The 16141-nt window shown below is 36.4% G+C and overlaps 1 protein-coding gene and 1 long non-coding RNA gene across 2 annotated transcripts in view; one reads left to right on the plus strand and one right to left on the minus strand.

Annotated features, from left to right (window-relative positions):
- Positions 1-10918, minus strand: part of LOC122138731 — a 58899-nt gene extending 47981 nt beyond the window's left edge. Inside the window, exons 1-4 of the long non-coding RNA XR_006155758.1 lie at positions 10576-10918; positions 10335-10461; positions 6327-6428; positions 2280-2375 (exon numbers count right to left, since the gene is read on the minus strand). This is a non-coding gene — a long non-coding RNA (uncharacterized LOC122138731). The remainder of the gene's footprint in view (positions 1-2279; positions 2376-6326; positions 6429-10334; positions 10462-10575) is intronic.
- LOC109055424 (SET and MYND domain-containing protein 4-like) lies at positions 1852-6541 on the plus strand. The gene is given in 10 exon segments (XM_042732944.1): positions 1852-2100; positions 2305-2449; positions 3366-3455; positions 3587-4541; positions 5028-5288; positions 5387-5559; positions 5638-5773; positions 5855-5949; positions 6108-6253; positions 6353-6541. Coding segments are annotated over 10 exon segments (2235 nt in total). The 5' UTR covers positions 1852-1966; the 3' UTR covers positions 6453-6541.
- Positions 10919-16141: the final 5223 nt, after the last annotated feature.

Genomic DNA, 16141 nt, shown 5'->3' on the forward strand with positions numbered 1-16141 from the left:
CTAAAAGGTTTGCTGTGAAACAATAAAAATTGCATCATACACTAAACTTAAGAGTGAAGTTAATTCGTGAACTGACTTGCATTTAGTAAAACTGAAGTGATTAAATGCAAATGAAGACTCATTAGACGTGCATTGTAAAATAAAGACAACTCTTTAGAAAGATGGTAAAACATCAGACAGCACTACGTTCTTGGAAAACATTCCACCCAAAGGCAACAACAAAGACAGTCACGAAAATACAAGATGCAAGAAGTGCCCTAGATCACAGGGTGCATTGATAGCAGCTGTTGAAACACAAATATGAAACACAACAGTAGAACAACTTCCACATGTGCAACATTAATATTAATATGCAGACACATGGATACTTCATAAAGTGAAAGAAATTAATAAAGAAAATTAAACATTTTTTGTTTGAAATTAAGATTAATATAAGCCTGTCTTCTGATAATGATGCCAAAGATACCATCAAGTTTGGTCAGAGTTGTATGACAATAAAAAAGAAAAAAAAAGAGAAAGAAATGACCTCAGAAGAAAGAAGCTGTATTGTTTTTTTTGTTGTTGTTGTTTTTTTTTTTTTTTTTTTGTAAATCATGGAAATTGTTACTTTCTCAAAAATTTTGTATAGCCGTTTTCCATTAGCAGATGCTGATTCATTTACTCAAAAATAAATTGCTCTTTCTTCGGAGTACAATTTCTCACAGCAAACCAAACAACAGACAAATTAGCCTTGCAAATCCTATAAATCCTTATGAAGGAGATTCAGACTTTTAATACAAATTCCTGGGACATTGATTAAACACTATATTTATAATAATGTCATGGACAACATCTAATTTTCAGTGGAGCATCTGTATTAGACTTAATCAATTTATTTATTTATTTATTTTAATCTGTTGACAGAACTAACTCTCTAAACGGTCCTTATTTCCCACTGGAGATAAAATATCTAATGAAGTCTCTAGAGAGCTTGACCCAAAGAAGTGTTATTAATGGAACATTAAAATGCGTGGCGACAACTGAGACACACAGAGACAGTGCACTTTCCTTGGTTCTTTTTTTTTTTATTTTTTAATAAAGAACGTGGAACAATATCGCCACCTACTGGGAAAATGAATGCACCCTCCATCCTAGTGATTCTCACAGCATTTCTGCTTTTAAACAGACGTCTGTGTTGATGAATAAATCAAAACAAATCAAACAAGTTACTGTCGCTACGTGACTGCTATTGCCAAAAAAGAATCCCCAACATATTAATAACATATTAAAATATGAGCCTTAAAAATATAATTTAACGTATATAATGAAATAAAAGAATAATATTTTATAAATTTCCAAAAAATATTAATTTAGATATGAGATTACTTCATGGTAATGTTTAAGTAACCATATAATATAAAAATTAATTTCATCACAATTGTAATGCACAAAAGTTTAAGGAATTTAAAACATTTAACATAAAATTGATTTCAAGAAGGGGTTGGAAAGGGCCTCAACAAAGTGCTGAATTTAAATATTTAAACTAATAAATTATTATTAATGCATTAAAATAATCTAATTTTAATCTAAAATAAAATGCTAAAACGCCCCCTTAATATAACGTTATTTTATTATTATTATTATTGATGAACGTGTACACACACACACACACACACACACACACACACACACACACACACACACACACACACACACACACAGATATAGATATATATATATATATATATATATATATATATATATATATATATATACACACATATATATATATGCACTTTCAGGGCTTGGAGTCAGAAAGGTTAAAAGTACTACAGGACTTGTATTTTGAAGATTGATAAAAGTTTTAACAGGAAGTCACTTTAATGCAGCGAAATCCAAAGCGTTTGAACCATAGACATCATGTCTATGGTTTGAACAGTGTCGTGCCTTTTATTTGTAGGGTACAGATTATTGACAGGATTTTTGAATGGATCTGCCCTGTCCAGAGTGGGTTCGGCATGTCGAGCAGAAATGGACGGAACTGAAAACTGAAGGAACAGAGCGCTTTTGCCTTCTGACAGATATAGATGCCATATTCAACTATGGGCTGTCATTAATATGGTCAGTGTGGAGCTGTTCACAAATTAACTTGAATTACGTTAGATGAAGTGATTAATACTAAACTACGTTTTTTTCGTTATTGCTGCACTAGTTGTTACTTTAGTTATTCAATTAGGGTGCCGACAAAATGCTGAATATTAGCTTTACGTTTCTAAAGAAAAAATAAATATTCTACCTACCTTTTGTCATTTGTCCATATTTCAGCCCAGAAGATCTCAACACTTTATCCAGAATCTCTGAGAAGTACTCCGTGAAAAAGTCTCCTGAGAGGGCATCTGAATTAAGACAGCAGGGTAACCTCAGCTTCAAAGTCAAGGATTATACAACTGCAGCACTGTATTATTCCAGGGTAAGGAAAAGACGCTAAACATGCTTCGTACAGTAATGTTTAAGAAAAGGTAATGTGTGTACACAGTTTAATTGTTTTCGTCTTATTTTGGCGTTTACTATATTTGCTGCTTAACATGCATAAACTGCGTGTTTATTTCCACAAAAAGTTTCCACCTTGTTGCACTATACTGCGCCATTGCTCTATTTCAGCAAGTAGCCAAGCAAGCATACCGTCAGTGGCTTTAACCAATGACGTGAGTTTGGGGCGGGGTTATGTGCTTGTCTGACCAATAACAGATAGAGGGAGCAGTGAGAAGCTGAGAATTTAGGAAACCTGTTCGTTAACAGTCTTTTTGCGATTCACTTGGCAATGGCTCTTTAATATTTTCGTTTCCAAGTACTATCAAGGGCAATGTCAATATTAATATATGTTATTTAAGAAGACTATATTATATATATATATATTTGCAATTGGAAATTATAGCTATTTAATATATAGCTATTATATATAAAACAAACTGGAATTTTGTAACCGAAATCTGCCTGTTCATTCTAAATGCTAAACAATTATTTGTTAAAAAAAATCTGGATTTTTTTTTTTTACCCCAGCTAATCAAAAGTGTGAGTGATTTACATTGATTTTCATTGCTTTGGCAAACAGATCAGCATACGGACCTTAAAATATGTACGCCTTTTATAAATGTCAAAGTAATCATTCTGAAATCTGAATATAGATTTATGTTCAGTTGATGGCGATGCAATCCATTTTTTGGAATCTGTTGAGATGAGGCACAGTGACATATTGTGAATAAAGTTAATCACTGTGGTTCAACTTGTTTGCTGGTTTGAGCTCAGTGTTTGTGTTAAACTGATTTCAAATAGATGGTGGTCCTGTGAGCATAATATATTCCCACTCTCTCTTTTTGATGTTTCAGGGTGTTTGCCACGCTGACAAGAATACAGAAGAGCTATCGTTATGCTATGCTAACCGTTCTGCTGCCCTCTTTTACCAAGGCCTCTACAGAGTAAGAGTGTCTTATGCATGACGAAACATGATTTTTTTTAATTCAGTAATTCAATATAAGAACATGCCATCTTGTTTAATGCACACCTGACTCATCTATATGAGATTAAGTGATTATTTCCTTTTTTCTAGGAATGTGTTGAGGACATCCGGCACTCTCTGGAGGCCGGTTACCCAAGCCACCTGAAGGACAGACTGAGAGCTAGACAAACCGTATGCCTGACCCAGCTTAAAAAACCTGAAAAATCCAACCAGCCAACCACAAATCATCCAACACCACCATACCAGAAAACCAGAAACACTAAGACTTGTATTTCACCTGGTGTGTCTGTTTACTTCAGCCCAGAGAAAGGTTGCCACATATTAACCACTAAAAATAAACCAGCTGGTGAGGTCGTTCTAGAGGACCAGGCTTTCTGCTCCGTACTTACACCAGGAAACAAACTCAATAATAAGGCAGGAAAGACATTTAATACTGAAGAGCGACACTGTCACCACTGCCTGAGCCAATCACTGAGCTTTGTGCCCTGTCCAAATTGTAGTTATGTTCGATATTGTGGAGAGAGCTGTCAAAAAGATGCTTGGGAGCGCTGGCACCAATGGGAGTGCCCAATTGGAGCAGATCTGCTGGCCATTGGGGTTTTAGGTCATCTTGCACTAAGAGTGGCCCTGAAAGCTGGACAATACCAGGTTAAAAGTGTGAAAAAAAACACTTTTCAAGAAGACCATGTGACATGTAGCTCTTATAAAAGTGATTTGCCAGTCAAGTTGAATCTTGAAGATCCCTGTAGAGAAACTTCAGACCACATAGACTGCTATCATGGCAATTCGTACACGGGCATCTACAGCCTTTTACCACATGTGGCACAACACTCACCCAGCTCACGCTTTTTACTGGCAGTCACCATGGCAGTGCTTTATATGAGACTGCAAGGTGGACCCCCACCAGACATGTGGGCATCTTGCGAGGATGAAGGAGAAAGTGGAACATGGCAGCCTGAGATGAGCATGCTGGGAGCCACGGCTCTGAGACACATGATGCAGCTCAGATGTAATGCTCAAGCAGTCACTGCTGTTATGGTCAAAGGTTCGACATCATGCTCGTGACGATACATTGATTTGTAAAGACACAAAACGATCGGTCTGCAATGTCCGAACTGTTAGAACTCTTGTGAACGCGTATTCACTAGAAAAAACAATAAAAATATGGTTCAGTTTCTTGCACAGACCGATCATTTTGTGTTTTTACACATCAATGTATCGTCACGAGCCGCAGGGTTTAATTTGGATTTGTCTGTGCATGTTTTTTTCTACTCTCATAGATTCTGTTACCATTGCCATACATTGTACGGCTGAGGGACTGCAACGGCTGAAGTTAAAAAAATCATAATTTTTGTTCTACTGGAGAAACAAAGTCACCTACAGTACATCTTGGATGCCCTGGGGGTAAGCACATACACATCAAATTTTCATTTTTGGGTGAACTATCCCTTTAAACACAAACTGCAATTTAATACATTTGACCTTGGAATTTTAACGACTGTTGATAATTTTTTTTCCTCAATTCTTACAGAAGAAAGTTGCATGCCTGTTCAGTCCAGTAGTGAAATCCGCATTGCCACAGCAATTTTTCCTGTTCTCAGCCTGCTTAACCACTCATGCAGTCCAAACACAAGCATCTCCTTCACCACAGGCTGTCAAACTGACGCACTCAATCAGTTTGGATGTTCTGAAGGTCACACTGACCATCCCAAGACCTCTCACAGTGGTGTGACAGTCACTGTACGAGCTTCAAAAGATCTTATTCCAGGACAGGAGATTCTGCACTGTTATGGTATTATGTGATCTTGGGAATTCAGTTTTTGTTTGGTTGGGGGCTCGTCCGGGAACATTTGATTTATTTTTATTTTTATTCAATGTCATTCCACACAGGTCCTCACTGTAGCAGAATGGAGGTGAAGGAGCGTCAGCACCTCCTGCTGGAGCAGTACTATTTCCACTGTAACTGTCAAGCCTGTCAGAGAGACCTAACAGAAGGAAGCCAGAATGCAACAGAAAACGCAGCACCAGGGCTGAAGTGTTTGAAATGTGGAAAGCCTCTTCGGGTAAACGTTTGCAGAAAAGCTCAAATGATCATTTAGTTGGTTCATTGTGTGTATCTTGATGTATACTGTACATTTCAGTCCCATATGGATAGGTACATGTGCTCTGGGCTGTCGTGTGGTCATCAGATCACCAGTGCTGATGTGCAAAACAAACTAAAGGGTTTACAGTGTCTCTTGGATGAAGCCTTTCATCTCATTTAGAGAGACAGGTTTGGTACCGCCTCAATATTAATCACAATCTGTTTTGTGTATGTACTAAATATCCAAATATACAAAAAGTTTCCATGTTTTGCAGCTGAGGCCCTAAAAATCCTAACATCAGATACTTCTCAGGCAAATAGCATCCTAACAGAGACTCACCCACTCCAAGGAGAGCTAGCAGATGCAACAGCTTGTGTGTAGAATAACAGCCTGATATGTCACACTATCAGATAAAATTACATCTATGACAATGTAAACTATGTAAAGGTTGTATAGCAGTGCTACATTGGCATTTGAATAATGTAATAAGTAACATCTAAATCCATACAAGGAAAAAGTATAGTAAGATTATTATTATTTCTTTAACAGGTGAATGGAATCTGGCTGCGTCCAATCTAAAGCGTAGCATTGTTGCCATTCAGGCCCAATTCGGAGAGGACAGCATTGAGCTGGGACAACAGCTTTTTAAACTAGCACAGCTGCATTTTAATGGGTAAGAGCTCAATGTGTCAAACTCTATCTGATGAGACTTCTTATACTTTATGATCAAAAACAGTTCTTCTCACCCCAGCATCACTTTTTCCTTTGACAGCGGAGACTGTGGGGCGGCTCTCTATGTGATTCCCAGGGCCCATAAGCTCCTCATGGAGCGTTGTCTGCAAGGACTGCTGAGAAATAACAGCTTAAACTGAATTGTAGTTTCATCAAACATAATAAATTCAAAGCCTGTTTTTTCAGATGTACTGTATGTGCATTAGTATTAAAAGTCATGAATTAACAATGTGATGTTGTAGTGGGCTCAGCTATTAATGCTTACTTATTTATAAAGAAAATGTGATATTTAATGAGAAAATAAAAACTAATTTCTGAGTGTAAAAATGTATAATAGTACATATTAAAATTTTATATCATTATAATTTATATATTATTTTAATAATATATTTTTTTAAATTATATAAAAATAAATATTAAATTTAATAATAAAATGTAGAAAAATAAAACTATAAATCAGAATATACAATTAAATTAATTAAAATGGTTTTGAGCCCAGTGAAATCATTGGCAGGGCAAGTAAAAATCATTTATTAATCTGTCATTATTATCTGTAGCACAAATGATGCAGGATTAATTGTAACATGTACTTGGATTTAGAGGTTGTTCAAATCCCTTAAGTGTGAGCAACAATAATAGTAGCTAGCAAACACACATTATTTAAGCCTGATTTCAGTACCTTTCATACCTCTAGATGGCGGACTTTAACAACAATGTGGGAATACAACCATGCATATGAGACAGTGCATGGCACAAACAGACCTAATGCATCCCTTTTAGGCTATGATTGTACTACATATTCTACTTTAGCCTGTTATTTGGCATTATTAAAGGCTACTTGTGATTCATACTGTTCCATTGCATCATACTATCCCTCAAGAAACATTAAAAAGAAAAAGTAGAATCCTGCGCTCTTGCATATTTAATGTGCTTCAGTACATAAACAACGGCAGGAGAACCTCTTAAAACGTTTAGTTCAATATATAGCTGTCGGCCTATACAGTGGGATCCCTTTAAGTCTGATGTATTACAAGTAAATGTATCACCAAACACCCACTCACAAATACAAAACGGCTGTATTTTTTAAGAACAATGGTTGTGAATGAGATATTAGACTAACAGATTAATCTTCTCCCACTTTCACTCATCTCTGTATGCTGGTTCAATAATACAGTAAAGGCCATTGACACCATTGACATTTTATGTTGCTAATGGACTTTCGCACAACTATAGTGTAGCCCATGGGACGATCTCGGTGCCCGCAAGAAATTAAACCGACTTCTCTGTACTTCTTCAAAAAGAATGACAACTGATAAAGAGGAATCCAAGCCAGTGGATTTAGCAGTTTCATCACTCTTGCAACCACTGCCCTGTGTGAGGTTTTTGCATATGCTGTTTATTCTAGTGTTTGATTTGAGCCTCTGGTCAAGGTTCTTGTGTCGTTAAATCTGTTTAACAGTCAGGGGATAATCTGATTATATATCTCAGGAGAGCAGGCACTGTGTGTGTGTGTGTGTGTGTGTGTGTGTGTGTGTGTGTGTGTGTGTGTGTGTGTGTGTGTGTGTGTGTGTGTGTGTGTGTGTGTGTGTGTGTGTGACCTCATGTTGACATTCAGGGCTGTTCAGACTCACAACAGGCAGATAATCAGCATGGCTGGATATGTGACCTCCATGTAAGAAATAACTTTTTATGCTTAAGGGCATGTTCATGGTATTTTTATGGAATGAGATTAACATTTAATACCTTGAGAGATTAATCATAAACTTTAAGGGCTTATCTGAAGTGGCTTATCAATACAACAAATAAGAATAAAATACTGCTGTGAAACGTGGGGATATATATATATTGTACATCAAGTTTATAGGTCAGTGTGATTTATTCGGATCTATTTATATTTTCGGATCTATATTTTACAGTTTATATAGACAATAACTTGAGAAAGCATAACCACAATATGAACTATAATTATGTACTAAAAATGTAATATTTAAAATTGCAGTTTGTGCAGACATTGACTTGAATGCAATTTTCTGTGATAACTGAATTAAAATCAGTTATTTATTTTGCTATGTTTTTGGGGCTTAAAGTAAAAAATGTCAAGGTGATGTAAAGGTCCTGAGATAAAGAATAGGCCTGTGTTCCCATTCTGTGAAGATACACTCATTTGTCATGTGTGTCATGACTTGTCTAAATGTATACATAGCATGTGGCAATACAAGGTACGTATGGCTGACCTGAGCAGATTAACACATGTGACTCTCTATCTTTTGATTGCAGTGCAGGGGCAGAAATGCCCACCTAACTTTATATCAGGTGAGTTTATCCGTCTCCTCAGGCATTTGTTTTTATCCTGACACTGTCTACATGGATTAAAGCCCAACTGAGCAGGGCACAGTGTGTCCCAGAATGCAATGCTTACTGCGCAAGTCAAAACTTAGATGAATTAAACAGCAAAAGAGCATCTATAGCAGCTCCAGTCACATCTGGACAGCTAAGCTACACTTAAAAATTTATGAATTTCATTGCATTAGATGGCAAAATATAAAGCGAGGTGGGAATAAATGATGCCATTAAATGAATAAATGAGTTTTTCTTAGAACTAAAACTCACTTTCTAAAATTTTTTTTACACTGATAAATGTAATAATAATAATTTTTTAAAATTATTATTATTACATTTATCAGTGTAAAAAAAAAAGTTTAGAAAGTGAGTTTTAGTTCTATTTTTTAATTTTAAATGTAATAAAAAAAATTTAAATTTTTTTTTTTTTTCCAAATGTACTTTTCTGTACTGATTGTTGGGAGGAAATTGCCCCAGTGACTTGTACTTTTATTTTTCATGTTTTATTATTTACTTATTTTTTTCTGTATTGATTTTATGAGGAATTTTCCAGAATGAATTTAAACATGGTAATGTGTGTTAAATGGACCCGAATCCTACACTTAGCTATTGGATTGCTTTCAGTCTCGAACGCCTCTTGGAGGCCATTTCCACTTAATCTTTTATTTATCGGATAGCTATCTGATCAGTAAAAATGCATGAAGTAATCAAGCATGTATACTATTTAGTTTAACGACCACAAAGTGTCCAGATATAATATATATATATATATATATATATATATATATATATATAATATATATATGTGGTGTGTGTGTGTGTGTGTGTGTGTGTGTGTGTGTGTGTGTGTGTGTGTGTGTGTGTGTGGTGTGTGTGTGTGTGTGTGATATATGTATCGTTCTAAATATAATTTCAATACAATTAAAAATGTAATCATCTATTTATGAAATATTTTGGTTAAAAAGTATACTTTAATTCTTTGAAAAAGCCTCTTGGTTTGATATTTTGTTGTCTAATGCTTTAAAATTTCAAACATTTTAAGAGTGCTTAAGTGTTCAAATACTTTTTTATGGCCATAAATGCTTCTTATGCTTCTGTTAATAATGAAAAGCCATCTATCAGATCACTGGCACTTCCTGCTGTTTGTCTGACCTGCGTTCGTGTTCGTGAGCACATCACAGCCAGCGGAGTCATTTGTCTAATTTTCCACAGTTGGTTTCCACCAGGCTAAAAATTCCATCAGGTAACCAGACCCGATTATGTGAACTGTCTGCATGCAGGTTTTATGATATACAGACTCATGAAAAAGTCGATCTCATTGGCTTAGAGGAACCTCTCGCTTTGACTGACAGTGGAGCTGTTGGAGAGGCGTTGTCAGATTTATGTTAGTAAGAGTGTGTGTTTTGCTGATGTCAGTGTCTCAAACTGTCGGCGGAGCTACTGGGGAGATGAGTGAGCTGTCCCACTAAGCACAACACTCGGCTGTCAATCAAAGCCAAGGTCACGGCAGGCAGGCAGCGAGAGTGAGAGAGGCAGTCAAAGAGCTATCGCCATCCCAACATATTTTTCATACAAGAACTGACTTGAGAAAACAGGACCAAACTATTAAGATGCAGAAACCTGATGAATCATGTACAGAATATATCCAACAGAAACTAAAAATTCTCTCATCATTTACTTACCTTCATGTTGTTACAAAGCTGCATGACATTCTATGGTGCTTTTTTGTCATTTTGGAGTTTGAAAGTCTTAGTTCCCATTCACTGTCATTATATGGAAAGGAATGTCCATTGTTCCATCCTTTGTGTTCTGTTGTAGAAAAAAGAAATCATACATGAAACCATGTGAGTAAGTACATGATAACAGAACTTATTTTGGGGTGAACTGTTACTTTAAGCAAGTTTCCATTTATGCTGACTTAACAGATATCGAATGACAGGCTGTATATAATGCAATCAATAACCATGACCATAATGCATCAGCTGAGGTTTCTGTATCCGGACCTGCTGTGCCTTGGTCATTTGAAGCATAGACATATCTGTTGACATCCATCACTACAACTGAGAGGAAGAAAGATTAATATTTGCTGATATATGAGCAGACAGAGAGGAATGAGATTACATAGCAATGATATAGAATATTTGTGTGTGTGTGTGTGTGTGTGTGTGTGTGTGTGTGTGTGTGTGTGTGTGTGTGTGTGTGTGTGTGTGTTTGTGCGTGCGTGCGCGCATGTACAGTATACACTTCTGCTCAAAAGTATGGAATAATTAGGAATAATCAAAAATAATAAATAATCAATCTGCTCAAGAAATATTTCTTTTTATTATCTTATTATATGCTGAATACAGTTGATGCTTAATATTTTTTGGGAATAAACCATGATAAAAGTTTGGGTAGGTAAGACTAATAAATAAATAAATACTTTTATGTGCATTAAACTGATCAAAAGTGACAATAAAGGTATATTGTCACAAAAAATTTATATTTCAAAAAATATGCTTTTATTTAGAATTTTAAATTTATCAAAGAGTCATAAAAAAGTATCATGATTTCCATAAAATATTAAGCTGCCAAAAATCGTTTTCAACATTGATAATAAGAACTATTATTGATAATTTAGTACCAAAAATAACTGATTAGATATTAGAATGATTTCTGAAGGATCGTGTGACACTAAAGACTGGAGTAATGATGCTGAAAATTCAGTTTTGCCATCAATGGAATAAATTGCATTTTAAAATAAACCAGTTCTTTTCGATTGTTATAATATTTCACAATATTACTTTTTATATTTTTAGTAACAAATACATGTCAATAATAATTATTAAAAAAGCAGTTATAGGATATCATGACATGCAGAGGTGCTAAATATTGACACATTGTTCGTTACACTTTCTTTGACCTTATTTTTCATCTTTTTTTAGCAAGCTCAGTGACACATAATGGCTGATAAAGCAGTTTTAATCTCCTCTCCATGTGCATAATAAAGTCTTCATTACTCTCCTCATTAGAGTCATTATTTTAATGTATGAGCCAAACTCGCTAATTGAAGGGTCTCAGGGCCATTAAACTTTAAACAAGCTACATTTTTACCAGCAAAATGGGAGGGTGTTAGCTTGAGCAGAGACAGATTTGATTAGGTTTCAGTGTTGTTTAATAAGACTGATCGATCTATCTTTCTATCTATCTATCTATCTATCTATCTATCTATCTATCCAAAAAACAATGAGACACTGCTCATATTTATATGTCCAGATTAAATGCAGCGCTCTCCATCTCTATATAGCACACTGAGCTATTTTAACCAACTCCCTGGGCAAGAGACCAGGTCAGCAGAAAAGAATGAGAGAGAGAATTAGAGAGGGGAAACTGAGTCAAGTTTATTTGAAAGGTGATGTAATTTCAGCTGCAGTTTTCTAAAATTGGAAGTTGAGGAAGGACAAAGCAAATCCTCGGAATACCACGTGCAGTCAATGGTAAAGATCTCCTAACAGAAACACAGGTAACATAAATTTCTCTTTTCTCTCTCTCCCTCTCTCAGTGATAATGGACATTTTATCTTTATTCAGGGTTCTCAAAGGCAGAAGTTGGCATAGTTGGGTAAATTTATAAAATAGATTTTTTTGTGCATCCATTCGCTCCAGTAGCAAAAGAAAAAACTAAAGTAGCATAGCATTCTTATGACTTCACAAAAGAGGTAAAAATATAGAAACTCGATCAGCCGTTGTATATTTCAAACACTAATGCAGTATTAACTAGTTTTCCATAATTTAATGGCAAGCAGATAAAATAAAAAGTATAGTGTTATGTACATTACATTTTTGAAAAATGAAAACACCAAAAAAGTTACTTGATTAAATGATGTTAATAAACATGAAAACGCGTCATCACAGTCTTTGAAAAGGGTCCATTGTTTTAAGCAATCTGGCCAATTTCATTATATGTTTCAGTTATTTGTCCTCAAGAGATCAATATAGTTTGATAACATAATTACTTCCTGTGCACAGTTAACACTGGTGTAAATAAGATCCCTTGTCTTAATCTCTTTCCTGTTGAACAGATGTATTTTCTTTCAGCTATAGTCCCTGAAGCTCTATGTGATGGACGAGGACATTCTTCTCTAAGCAAACGCTTGAGTTCTACACAGCCACACCATAAATAATTGAATTTGTGCGCAGATGCTGCCCAGGCCACACATCAGTCCCGCCAAGGTCACTCCCAGCTGTGATAAGCAAGCTCCAATGTTGACTTCAGCATCCAGGGAAATTAAAGAGAGAAACACAACATTTTTAGCCTTTTTCCTACCCTGTTTTCTGGATTAAATGATAAAAATAATCTGCTGGTTCTCACAGTAGTACTTGCATTAATGCAAATAATTTGAAACACAAACTGCATCCCAAATGATGCACTATACACTATGTACTTATGCACTATGTACTCAACCATGTAGTGTATGAATTGTATAAGGTTATTTTGTCATTAATAATCAGAGTCTGATAGTCCCACCCCCTTCGCAATGTCAAGTCAAGTCAAGTCATCTTTATTTATATAGCGCTTTAAACAAAAAAGATTGCGTCAAAGCAACTGAACAACATTAATTAGGAAAACAGTGTCAATAATGCAAAATGACAGTTAAAGGCAGTTCATCATTGAATTCAGCGATGTCATCATGCAGCTCAGTTCAGTTTAAATAGTATCTGTGCAATAATTTGCAATCAAGTCAACGATATCGCTGTAAATGAAGTGTCCCCATCTAAGCAAGCCAGAGGCGACAGCGGCAAGGAACCAAGACTCCATCAGTGAGAGAATGGAGAAAAAAAACCTTGGGAGAAACCAGGCTCAGTTGGGGGGCCAGTTCTCCTCTGACCAGACGAAACCAGCAGTTCAATTCCAGGCTGCAGCAAAGTCAGATTGTGCAGAAGAATCATCTGTTTCCTGTGGTCTTGTCCCGGTGGTCGTCTGAAACAAGGTCTTTTACAGGGGATCTGTCTCTGGGGCTCTAGTCCTGGTCTCCGCTGTCTTTCAGGGCTGTAGAGGTCCTTTCTAGGTGCTAATCCACCATCTGGGCTGGATACATACTGGATCCTGGTGACTGCAGTGACCCTCTGACTTGGATACAGACTGGATCTGGTGGCTACGGTGACCTCGGAATAAGAGAGAAACAGACTAATATGAGCGTAGATGCCATTCTTCTAACGATGTAGCAAGTACATCGGGTGTTATGGGAAGTGTTCCCGGTTCCGGTTTACCTAATTAATGCAGCCTAAAAATCCTTTAACGGATTTGGATATTAGAAGTGTATTAGTATGTTATGTGTAAGCCAGGTTAAAGAGACGGGTCTTTAATCTAGATTTAAACTGCAAGAGTGTGTCTGCCTCCCGAACAATGTTAGGTAGGTTATTCCAGAGTTTGGGCGCTAAATAGGAGAAGGATCTGCCGCCCGCAGTTGACTTTGATATTCTAGGTATTATCAAATTGCCAGAGTTTTGAGAACGGAGCGGACGTGGAGGACTATAATGTAACAAGAGCTCATTCAAATACTGAGGTGCTAAACCATTCAGGGCTTTATAAGTAATAAGCAAGATTTTAAAATCTATACGATGTTTGATAGGGAGCCAGTGCAGTGTTGACAGGACCGGGCTAATATGATCATACTTCCTGGTTCTAGTAAGAACTCTAGCTGCTGCATTTTGGACTAACTGGAGTTTGTTTACTAAGCGTGCAGAACAACCACCCAATAGAGCATTACAATAGTCTAACCTTGAGGTCATAAACGCATGGATTAACATTTCTGCATTTGACATTGAGAGCATAGGCCGTAATTTAGATATATTTTTGAGATGGAAAAATGCAGTTTTACAAATGCTAGAAACGTGGCTTTCTAAGGAAAGGTTGCTATCAAATAGCACACCTAGGTTCCTAACTGATGACGAAGAATTGACAGAGCAGCCATCAAGGCTTAGACAGCGTTCAAGGTCATTACATGCAGAGCTTTTAGTCCCTATAATTAACACCTCTGTTTTTTCAGAATTTAGCAGTAAGAAATTACTCGTCATCCAGTTTTTTATATCGACTATGCATTCCGTTAGTTTTTCAAATTTGTATGTTTCGCCAGGCCGCGAAGAAATATAGAGCTGAGTATCATCAGCATAACAGTGAAAGCTAACACCGTGTTTCCTGATGATATCTCCCAAGGGTAACATGTAAAGCGTGAAGAGTAACGGCCCTAGTACTGAGCCTTGCGGTACTCCATACTGCACTTGTGAACGATATGATACCTCTTCATTCACTGCTACGAATTGATGGCGGTCATATAAGTACGATTTAAACCATGCTAATGCACTTCCATTAATGCCAACAAAGTGTTCTAGTCTATGCAAAAGAATAGTGTGGTCGATAGTGTCGAACGCAGCACTAAGATCCAATAGCACTAATAGAGAGATACAACCACGATCAGATGATAAGAGCAGGTCATTTGTAACTCTAAGGAGAGCAGTCTCAGTACTATGATACGGTCTAAATCCTGACTGGAAATCCTCACAGATGACATTTTTCTCTAAGAAGGAATATAATTGTGAGGATACTACCTTTTCTAGTATCTTTGAAAGAAAAGGGAGATTCGAGATCGGTCTATAATTAACTAGTTCCTTTGGGGTCAAGTTGTGGTTTTTTGATGAGAGGCTTAATAACAGCCAGTTTGAAGGATTTTGGGACATACCCTAATAACAATGAGGAATTAATAATAGTCAGAAGAGGATCTATGACTTCTGGAAGCACCTCTTTAAGGAGCTTAGATGGAATAGGGTCTAACATACATGTTGTTGGTTTAGATGATTTAACAAGTTTATACAATTCTTCCTCTCCTATAGTAGAGAATGAGTGGAACTGTTCCTCAGGGGATCTATAGTGAACTGTCTGATGTGATACTGTAGCTGATGGCTGCATGGTTACAATTTTATCTCTAATAGTATCGACTTTAGAAGTAAAGTAGTTCATAAAGTCATTACTGCTGTGATGTTGAGAAATGTCAACACTTGTTGATGCTTTATTTTTCGTTAATTTAGCCACTGTATTGAATAAATACCTGGGGTTATGTTTGTTTTCTTCTAAAAGAGATGAAAAGTAATCAGATTTAGCAGTTTTCAATGCTTTTCTGTAAGATAGGTTACTTTCCCTCCAAGCAATACGAATACCTCTAGTTTTGTTTTCCTCCAGCTGCGCTCCATTTTTCCGGGCTGCTCTCTTTAGGGTGCGAGTGTGCTCATTACACCACGGTGTCAGACTCTTTTCCTTAACCTTCCTTAAGCGTAAAGGAGCAACTGTATTTAAAATGCTAGAAAAGAGAGAGTCCATAGTTTCTGTTACATCATCAAGTTGTTCTGAGGTTTTGGATATGCTAAGGAATTGGGATACATCAGGAAGATTACTTACAAAGCAGTCTTTTGTGGTAGAAGTGATGGTTCTACCATACTTGTAACAAGAAGTGGAA

Source organism: Cyprinus carpio, chromosome B10 (genome assembly GCF_018340385.1).
Source record: "Cyprinus carpio isolate SPL01 chromosome B10, ASM1834038v1, whole genome shotgun sequence".
Lineage (NCBI taxonomy): Eukaryota > Metazoa > Chordata > Actinopteri > Cypriniformes > Cyprinidae > Cyprinus > Cyprinus carpio.